This window comes from Stegastes partitus, unplaced genomic scaffold, assembly GCF_000690725.1.
Source record: "Stegastes partitus isolate 25-593 unplaced genomic scaffold, Stegastes_partitus-1.0.2 Scaffold567, whole genome shotgun sequence".
Classification (NCBI taxonomy): domain Eukaryota; kingdom Metazoa; phylum Chordata; class Actinopteri; family Pomacentridae; genus Stegastes; species Stegastes partitus.
The window spans coordinates 170,576-181,511 of NW_007578298.1; the positions used below are offsets into that span (position 1 = coordinate 170,576).

The window sequence follows — 10,936 nt, forward strand, 5'->3', positions numbered from 1 at the left end:
GATGCCTCAGTGCACAAAACAGCAACACAACCGTGCAGGTTGCCTGAAGGGAAGAAGACCACGGTGTATTAAACAGTTCAGATCATTTCACATGTATAATGTTAAGTCTAGAGGTCCGGAATTTCATTTCACAAAATGTAGAAGTTGTGTGGGTGATTTACAAAGTTGTGTCTTAAATAAGTATTGATATCAAAATAAGACTTATTATACACAAAATGACTTTTTGTCAGAACTGACGTAGTAGTTCTGTTCTATCCACATGCTAAACACACACATTTCCAGAAACTACAACGTGTTATATTTCAAAGGAAGTCTCATACAAGCATTTTCGCCTTACAGTTTTTTTGATATAAGAGTTTCTATTTGGATATGCCCAATAGGTAAAAAAAATAAGAAGAGAATAGAAACTTGAAGGTAGATTGCAGTGCTACCAACTTGTAAGTTGTTTCTTTTGATTACAACATTAAAAAAAATCATAACTAAGAATTTGTCTACCAGGACCAACAAGCCTATCAGACAGTCTAAGAAGAAGTCAATAGTCTTGACAAATTAGCAACAACTGAAAGTCAGCCCATATGGCAAGAGAATTAAAAAAGCAGTTTTTATCATCAGAGGGACACAACAACAGCATGTATAGAACCAGCAGGCAAATCTGATACAGAACACTTTGGTAACTAAGTTTTAAAAGCTTTTTTCTCAGCAAGTTATACCTCTACTAAACCTAATTTCACAACACTAGACTTCATAATTAGCTGGATGCTGTTCTTTCATGCATTTCTATTCAAGATTCTTTAAGTTTGAAAGTGTCACTTTTAATGTCTCTGTTGTACTTCACAGTGTTGTCAGCACAGTGTGACTAAAATAGTTTATGAGGAGTTTCCACTCACCTTAGCTTGTTATATTTATGCTTAACAATAATGCGTAAATGCTTAAAGTCCAAGTTAATATCGAAAGCAGAACTTAGCCCCTGAGAAAAGGCTTTGACACTGTCACATGTGTGTGTTTGTGAGGAATGTGTTAATGCAAGCAGCTTAGAGTCTTAGCTGATGACAGGATGATTATAAAGTGTCCCTACACCGGTGTCACCTTACACTGGATAGACCTGGAAAACCTCGAAGGCTAAATCTCTTCAGAAGAAGTCTGGAATGGTGTTGGATATGTGTTGGATTCCTGAAAGACAGATGAAGCGGTGCGCTGAGGACAGTTTCAGACTTTAAAAAAACCACCACTGAGGCTGTATGAACAGAATAGCCGACATCCTTAATAGACACATTTTGACATTTCATAAAAGTAACACAAGTTCGTAAGAAGTGCAGCAGAAACGTACATCAATCTCACACAATTTAGGAATAAAACAGCATTAATATCATAGATATTAGTGTAATAAATCTGTGGGCCCTACCATCCAGTAGAGAAAGAGGGAGGGTCTGTCAGTCTGTGTCATCTTCTCCAGACTCCCCTGCTGTTCATCCTGCTGAAATCACAGCGCTGAGTTTCCCCGGCTTTCCCCTACAGCAGGAGGCTTCCCTGTCCGAGCTGCGAAACCACCAACTGTGTGTCGGTGCATGTGTGTGACTGTGTTTGCCCTTCATGGGTGGAGAGGAGCTGAGCCTGCAGGCCCTCTCCTCACACACATGCACACCCACACACACAAGTATTAGTTCCCATCCAAGTCCAGAAGAGGGCAACCTCTCTGCCGCTCATGATGTAACATCCTGTATTCAGACACCGGTCTGTGCAATCTCTCCATCAACCTTGAATGTGAGCACGTGCAGATGGTGTATAAATAGCAGCAGCAGGAGCAGGAAGAGGAAGTCTGGCACCTCTGCAGATTTTACCACCTGTGAAAACCAGTCATGACACAGCGCAGCCCCCCTCCCCAAACTCTCAGTGCTGCAAACAAACCCCTCGGTAGTCACTCGCCGCTCTGCTCGCACACTTTTTGGCATGAGCTGGAAAGCAGCCCTCTGGTTGCCATAGCAGCGCTGCAGAGAGTCATTAACATTCTGAGCACAGTCGCCCAGACGACGGTGGGAACATTCTAGAATGGGACAATCGCTGGGAGACCAGTTGCGACTGTAGCGTTGCCCTGACGACCGTGTTAATTAAATTTGTAGTGGCTGCTACTTTCATGCTCACTGATGTGAAAAAACATGGCATTGACAGTTTCTAAATGAACAGGAAATCACACAGATGAATTGAGGAGAAAAGAAAATTTTCAGCAACATCAAATCTATTTATGAGCATAATGACGAACTAAGTAATTAAAATATATCTTTATTTAACCTTTTGGGTGTTTATTGTTTGTCTATTGTGCACACTAAGTGTAAAGTTTCATAAAAGTTGTAATATCAAAAAAAACAGTGCACCAGAGCGAATAATTAACTGGGGAGGTTTTATATTGATATGCATATCTTAGTAAAATTTGAACAACTTTTAAACTGTAGTTTTTGTTTTCAAGTGCATCTTAAACCACGAATGCATTGTGTTCAATTGTACATGTTTTAAGTTTTGTTTGAGTACAAAAATACCTTATATCTAACTTCTTTCTTTCTTTCTTTCTTTCTTTCTTTCTTTCTTTCTTTCTTTCTTTCTTTCTTTCTTTCTTTCAATAAGTCATGCATGAAAGAGATAATTTACGTTACATATAATTTATCAAATTGCAACTTAAAAAGAAAGAAACTCATTGCTAAACTGCAGGAAGTGACATTAAACCCTTGTCAACAAGTGAAAACCCTTACAGTCACCTTTGACTACATATTTCTTACTTTTGAGCTTCATGTTAGAAACATAACTAAGAACTACAGTTGCTTGAAAACTCAACTGTATTGGTTGGTCTCTGCACTGTTTTAATTGTTGCATTTTAATTTTTTGTTCTGTAAAGCACTTTGTGTTACATTCCATTTGTATAAAAATGCTCCATAATAAAGTTTGACGGATATAAGCCTGATGTTGAAAATATTACAAAATACAGTTATCTCTTACATGACACAAACTCAGATGGCTGCTGTGCTGAAAATGAATCTGTAAACAGATGCAAACTTCTAGCTTCAGACGGCACATGAAGGACAGTCAGACTGTTAGTCGTGACAATCTTCCTGTAGACCTTCTCTGACTTTTGGGAACTTTTAATTATTTTTTTGTTCAGTCAAAAGCAAAAGCCAATACAGATACACATGTTTGTGGACACATAACACCACTAACTGTAGCATAACTAGTTCTTATGTAAACTGGAAGCAGTGCTTTTACAGTCATTTGTCAACACTGGTTGGTGCTTTACTTTATACCCCTTTGGCTCCTGCAGCAGGATTCACAGATCTGTTCCCAAAGAATCCCAGTCAAGATGAGGTTGTACTGCCACCCAGTGCTAAGGACTGACATAAAACCTTATGAGTAACAATGCACTTTAAATCACACCATTTATCTTTTATAAGCTGCAAACAAACATTTAATAAACGGTGTGTAACTAACTGCTGTTGTACGCAGATGTTCAGCTTTTTCCTGTTATCTGGATGTTTGTGTATAAACAGAATAATATGATAAAGATGATGTTAATATATAAAAAATGTATTTATAAGAGAAGTTAACTTTGATTGCAAATACTGCACATTACAGCTATGGTATAGCATGTTATGTAAAATTAGCTGTTGCTGCTACTCATAAATATTAAATATAGAGACTCACAGTGTTAGCTGACATCTTAAGCTTATGTATGAATAAACTACAATCTATGGCTACTGTTCTTAATTATTTCGTTAACTGTGAGGTTTAGAAATGGCCCAGAAAACAGTGGAAAATGCCTATTAAAATATCTTAAAGCCAAACATGACATTCACAAATGTCTCTTATTGTCCGGACAACAGAGTTATAAAAATAAAAACAGAAATAGCAGCAAATCTGCTGTAACCAGCCAATGTGTAGTTACCTGATGACTAATGATGACTTACTAATCGTTTGAGTTCCACCTTAAGACATCATCCAAAAAATGTAAAAAATCCATTTCCAACTAGTTCAACGTCAACCATGTGTAAGTAACAATTGGCATTTTTCACAAAATTATATTTTGATGTCACAGTTTGAACAACCAGTGATGGAGGAAGTATTCAGATCCTTTACTGAAGTAAAATGATCAATACAGCAATGTAATCATACACCATGAGTTTTAGCAGTTATGTATGTAGTTCAAATATTCAAATAAATGTCCTGAATTGGTCAGTCTGACTTAATCTTTATTACATGTAACATCAGGTTATCAATAGTGAAGAATCAATTTGTCAGCAGCATGGAAGTGTTGTAGCTGCTGCAGGTAGTTAAAAATACTTAAAATAAATAAATAAATACAATTGTCCAGAGACAGCAGATCATTCTCATAGCTTGTCGGATGAATAATGGGACAGAAAAGAAAAAAAAAGGTTTTCACTTATTGGGCTTTTTCTGTAATCTTTCATTTTGGTGAGAAATTGGACAATTTGAACACTTAATGAAATGAAGCTATATGAGAAGTTTAGATTGAAAAAAAAATAAATCACTGTTTGGTGGAGCTTAACGACAACTTAATGTGACCCACAATGGATTTTGTAAGACTTCAAAAGCAAAAAAGATTGAAACTGCTGGTTTAATCTTAAAATACCTACCACATTATCCATTGTGTAAAAACTTAAGGCGTAAAATAAATACAGTGGAGTAAAAGTCTTTTCCTCTGAACTGCAGTGGAATGGAAGTGGAAGTACTCAAATAAAGCACCGCAAAACTGTACTGAAGTACAGCACATGACAAAATGTACTTTCTACCACTGAGAACAACAAAGGTGTAAAAAACCAAATTGCTGATACCTGAATTCCATTTAGCTGCTTTAGTTGCATTGTGCATGCTGGCTTGCTGTCTAGTTATGTGTTACACTTGAATAGAACGGAGCCATCGATAATGTGAATAGTGATGTCTCTCTGACAGGCTAAAACAGACAACATGACAACAGAAGTGCTGTTTTGCCATTACTAGGCACATTGCATGAATTTAATAAAGTGCAAATCATACAAAATGTCCCAAAGCCTTCTGAAGTGACTCTCTGAACCTGGAATACGGCTAGTGCAGTGAAAAAGTGGACTTTTTGCCACTTTGAACTGTACGGTGTCAGTGTTCATAGACCCAGAGGCAAGGCTACTAATTATAGGCAAAAGCTGTGATCAACAGTGTTAAAATCAAAAGGCATCCTTATGAACCACAAACCAGTCTCTCATTTTCTTCACGTGCTGTACCATCAACATACAAATTCAGTTAATATGTCTATGTGTAGCTCACACTCTCTTGTGCAACTAATTCTAAATATCTAACTCACGTCCTGAAATCTACAGACAATCACGAGGTTACATCTCTCTCATCTGAACTTTTCTCTAGAATAACTGCATCAGATGTTGGCAGAGACCTGCTGGAAGACAACTTCTCCCCTCCGTCTTCATCACAGAGCGGTTTCTCCCTCCCCTGCTCCCATGTCCACCCTCCTATGCACCCTGCTGCTGTCCTCTATATCCTCCCACTCGTCCTCCAGTCCCTCTCCATCCTGCGTTCTGATTGGCTGGTTCAAGCGAAGGAGGCGGTACCTGAGTGGCACCAGGAAGAGGGCGGGGTCAGGCATTGGGTGTGGTCTCTGCGGTGATGTCACTCTCTCCTGGGGGACGCAGGCTCTGACCCTCTCCTCCCTCAGGGTGACACGCCTCCGGTGTCTCGACTCTGGTTGGCTGGGAGACGCAGGAGGAGGCGGAGACAGAAGCCAGTCCGAACCCTCCCCTTCACCATCTCCATCCTCCTCATCTTCTCCATCTTCTTCTTCTTCTTCTTCCTCCTCCTGTCCACTAGCGGCTTCCCCTCCTCTCTCAGCAGCCGACTCTGTGCCCTGACATTGCTGGAACAGTTTTAATCGAGCGCTGTGGAGCTCGTGGCAGAGGGTTGTCGTGGTCACATTTTGCCGTTGGAGCTCACGGCTCAGCAGCGTGATCTTGTGGCTGCGGCGCTTCAGCTCATCCAGGAAGCGTCGCTCTTCATCCCTGAGGCTCCTCCCAAGCGCTGATGCTCGCGCACGGCCGGCCCGCAGCTTTCCACGTGCAGTGACCATCATGCATTGCTGGTCCTCAAGGAGACGCTGTGCAGCTTCACAGCGTGCTGCCAGTTCCGCTTCCTCCTCTGAGAAGCACACATAAACACATTGTTTGCACCAGAGCAGTCAACTGTGTTCAAATTTAAATTGCAGTGTGAACCAATGCAATTCGCAAATTTCGGATAGAAGTCATGCAGTGCATCTGATCCAGCTTTCAAATGTTTCAAGAAAATCATGCTTTACTCCATGTGCATATTTTTGAGGGTATGTAACGTGGTAATGCTCCAACGTGTTACATCTATTATACAGTATATAAGAGCTGAAGCTTGACTTTAAGAAAATCTAATTGCGATGTCTGTCAGAAAAAGCGCAATTGTATATTTTACACAAATTGGTAAGCCCGAATATACAAACACACAAAGACACTTTTTGTGGATGCCAGCGCTATAAAAAACCCCTACAAATGTTGAAGAGGTCATTGAATCTCTTATGATGTCAGGCCTTGATCGATCATTCTTATCATTCTTATGTTTCATGCAGTTTTCTTTTCTCTGTGCCCTTCTGTGCTCCTTCACTTGCTTTAGCACTCAGTTCAACCTGGCAGGATAAATAAGTAATACACAAGCATGCAGCTACTTTACTTCTCTAATGATTTAGTCATGCATTTTGCATATCTGTTTGGGAATTTGCGTTGAAGAGCTCATATTGTGCACATTCACTGGTTGGAAATGAAACTAGAATATGTTTGCATGCTTTACTGTTTAAAAAACAAACTCTTTTAATTTTTATTTTTTAAGCTTCCGTCTCTTTAAGGCCTCACTCCTGAAAAGCCCAGCTCTGCTATGATTCATCAAATGGCCAGACAAAAGCAAGGTGGCTATATACAGTAACCCCAGAGCTATGAGTATAGGGATGTACCCCTTGCAGAAAAGGCTCTAGTGAGGAAATAATAACAGACAATGAGAAAGTTGCATGCTTTGTCTGAAGATATGCCAAACTGGCTGCCAGAGGTGGGGTTATGCAAATGTGTTACATGGTGATGTAGATAAGAAACGGAAAAAAGGCTGGACATCAAACAAGGCATTTCAGGCAGGTTAGGGGCAAAGTTTTCTGTTAGACAGAATACTTCCCTTTTGGTGTGAACTTTGGGCTTTCTAAATTCGCAGATGTTTTACATGTACAAATAAGCTGTAATATACTAAAGGAAAGAGAAAACCACAAAAAGCATCACATGGGCTCTTTAACTTACAGTACTTGAATGTTACCTCAAAAAATGAAGACCTCATTGAGTTTTTTTTTTATAAACTTAAGCATTGGACAGTTGTGGATAAGACAATATTTCTTCCAAAACATGGCACCCTGAACAAAAATCTGCAAATAAATGCAATGTTGTAAGAAGAAAACATTTCTTTGATTTCATACAAAAGGTTTCTTATAACCCCTAACTTTTGGATGTTACATGGTCAGATACCTCAACAAAGAAACAATATCTATCTATCTATCTATCTATCTATCAGGGATGCACGATATATCGGCGAGCACATCAGTATCGGCCGATATTTGGGTTTTTTCCCGACATATTGGTCCGATGAAAAAATTGAGGCGATGTGAAAAACCGATGATTGTCTAACATTAGCAGATGTTTTTACTTAAATGGTCCCGGACTTGAACATTAAATATGTTAAAATATGTTTAACTATGTTTTACTTTTGTAATAAGGAAGACTATGTGGTCTAATTTGGTATGGGCTTCTTTTGAATAGTTTTTACATTCTCACGGTGCTTATTTATACTGGTTTTTCGGTGTGAACAAACACTGAATATCGACATCAGTAATATCAGTTATCGGCAATATCAGAAATCTTAATATCGGATATCGGTATCGGCCAGAAATTTTAATATCGTGCATCACTATCTATCTATCTATCTATCTATCTATCTATCTATCTATCTAGGGATACAATAATCTATCATTTTCTAGCAATTCCAATGCCTTCATAGTCAAATCAACTTCAGCTTTTAAATCTGCGTATCTTACTATGTAAAAATCGTTGATCTTTTTACGTAAGACAGTGTGACAGAGTCAATGCGATCAGAATTTTACAAAGAAACTGTTTTTAGCGCAGATAGATTATGTTGTGGCTGATCCTAAAACTGCTTTCCAGTAATACAAACGTATCAAGGGTTTAATGTCACTTTCCCGTAATAACGGATCATCTCTCACCATTGTACCCTTGTGAAATCCCACTCCTCCCCTGTGCAGCCTTTATGCTTCCCTGTTTACAATTACAATACACAATTTCTCCCACATATCGTTTTCCCCCTCATCAGCAAGGAGATGTAATTTCTTACCTGCTGTGTTTCTGTCAGGAAACCTGGAGTCCAGCTCGCAGCTGAGCTCTGCAGACAGACACACAGAGATCAGACAGGGTGACAGGAGGACATGAGGAGCTGGAGAGCAGCAGCAGCAGTGGAGGAGGAGGAGGAGGAGGAGGACTGACCGTGACAGCGCCTCTTCAGGTGTGTGATCTCCAGCTGCAGGCCAGTCAGCATGGCCAGGTGCTCCTGCTTCAGGAAGGCGATGCCCCTCTCCACACTGGCCACCTGCTGCTCCAGCCTCCCTGCATCCATGGCCGGACCCCTGCACAACCTGCACACAGAGGCTGGATGTCTCAGCATGCTACAGCTCTTTGCATTAGTGTCCCACATGGAGCCATGGCACTAAACAGCACTTGGTTGTTAAGCATCCATTGCAAATGAATAAAATAGCTCATATTCTTGCAAAAAGCAGTGATAAAACATCTGCTGTTTGTTCATTTGTAGGGATTATATTCGCTTTAACTGCCATTTCCCACCACTGACACTATATTACAATGATTTAATGCAAAATTTAAGGTTTATTAAGCGATTCTTTAAAAAAAAAAAAAAAAAAAATTGCAGCCTCCTCCGTCTTGTTTAATCTCATTCATTCTCCACAAGCTTCCTGATTTCTGCACCTGTAACTGAGCTTTCGTCTCCACCACTGGCTGACTGTGGCCTACCGTGATACCGAAGCGGGATCCTGTGCAAAGCTTCTCTCATGTATCCTCGTATCGGCCCGGTTCCGTGTGTCTGTCCTTGATGCAGCACTGAAGCAGGAAACAAAAGAGCCGTGCAAAAGCTTCAGTGTGCAGAACGACGCTCGCTTCTCGTTTTTCGCTGCACCCGGACGAGCCGTTTCGCTGCTGGCGTGTTTCTGAGTGGATCCTGCGGCAGCCGGAGTCGGAATAACCTCCTCATAACCTTCTTGTGGTTGTACGTGCAGCACGGTGCTGTGTTCACAACAAAGCAGCCCTGTATGAGGAGATACTAGTGCCACGGAGCAGGAGGAGGAGCTTCAAGGAGGTGATGGTACCAGCTGTTGCTAGCAAAAAAAAAAATCAAGTTTGAATTAATTTATTCTAAAAGATGACAGTGCACTTACATTTGTAGCAATCTTTTGGAAGAGCATCTTAAACGGAAATGAAAGAATGAGATGTACTGTATATGCTTCTTTTTCAAGTCAAAGTACCGGTAGTGTGAGTTAAAGTCTTTAATTTAGCTTGGAATTTTATTACATTTTTTCTAAGTATTTGTGTTTCCAAAACGCAGCATCTCTGAATAGACCCCATGAAAAGACCAACAACACACTATAATGATCATATGGAGAGGGGAGTCATAGACCAGAAATCACAGATCACTGACATGTTACACAAGTGGGACACACAGGGTTACCGTAATTTTCTGAATATAGCTTTAAAAAGAAAAAAGAAATCATACATATATAGGCCACACTTGTCTATAAGCTGCAGGTGTCCACGTTGTAACATAAGATATTTACACAGAAAGTTTTTCTTTTTAACTTTTAATTAAACACATACTGGTAACATACACAAATATGTACCGTGAATGCTTTTTTCTGGACAATGCCTGTAACATGGCTGGTTAAAAAAATTAAAAATACAGCAACCTACCAGGAAAAGTCATTGATCACTATCTTCATCTTCCTCCTGTGCATTAAAACCACTAAAGTTGTCTTCTTCCGTGTTATAATTGAACAGTCTCAGAATTACTTCATCACACACTTCCTCAGTCCCTCTTTCGTTGTCGCTCTCAATGTCACCTTTGTCTCAAGGTAAATTCGTAAAAATCGTAGAAATCCATAAATTAGCCGCATCATTGTTTAAGCCGCAGTGTTCAAAGTGTGTGAAAAAAGTAGCAGCTTATAGTCTGTAAATTACGGTGGTAAGGTTGTGTGATGCTGCATTGTTTTCCTGCTCTTCCTGAAGAAGACAGGGAAGTTGGGGGACATTTTTGGGGACTGGATCACGTTGACGTCCATTGTCAAGTGTATATTGACTGCGCGGTGCCCCACACTTGAAAAGGGGTGTATCCACGATTGAAGTGCTCGGATTTACTCAGGCAGAAGCTTTAAGTTCATTCCATTCTTTATTTTTGGAGTTTACTTTCGGGCTGTAGCCGTATTATCAGGTAAAAACCTTAAACACACAAATGCAGCATCATTACTTACAGTGAAAAAGTATAAAATATACATCACAATCTCATAATCAAAACTCATGTTCAAAATATCAAATCCTAAATAGCACATAAACCCTCAAACCACACACATTAGAATACAACTAATATTACTTATATTAACCAATATTAGCAAATTATCAAGCATAATACCACATTTAGAATTAACAATCATCTTAATTTAATCAAATCTACCCATCTAAAAGCAGCACCAAATTCATCAATTAGCATTACATAATCCATAAAATCCAGTATACACTTTATTGACTTTCAGCTAACATCTCTACTCTAA

General features: G+C 39.6%; 1 protein-coding gene across 1 annotated transcript; it reads right to left on the reverse strand.

The window, feature by feature from the left end:
* Positions 1-4,978: 4,978 nt before the first annotated feature.
* LOC103362283 (coiled-coil domain-containing protein 92-like) lies at positions 4,979-9,167 on the reverse strand. Its single transcript, XM_008288596.1, has 4 exons — positions 9,132-9,167; positions 8,592-8,740; positions 8,443-8,490; positions 4,979-6,177 (listed from the first exon to the last, which is right to left on the reverse strand). The coding sequence occupies exons 2-4, from the start codon at positions 8,719-8,721 to the stop codon at positions 5,456-5,458; spliced, it is 900 nt and encodes a 299-aa protein (XP_008286818.1). The 5' UTR covers positions 8,722-8,740; positions 9,132-9,167; the 3' UTR covers positions 4,979-5,455.
* Between the last annotated feature and the right edge of the window lie 1,769 nt (positions 9,168-10,936).

Excerpts from the sequence above, each read along its gene's own strand:
- LOC103362283 (XM_008288596.1), bottom strand. The coding sequence starts at position 8,721 with ATGGATGCAGGGAGGCTGGAGCAGCAGGTGGCCAGTGTGGAGAGGGGC. Across the intron at positions 8,491-8,591 it reads CCTGAAGAGGCGCTGTCACG|AGCTCAGCTGCGAGCTGGAC; the intron begins GTCAGTCCTCCT and ends GTCTGTCTGCAG. Across the intron at positions 6,178-8,442 it reads TCCTGACAGAAACACAGCAG|AGGAGGAAGCGGAACTGGCA; the intron begins GTAAGAAATTAC and ends TGTGCTTCTCAG.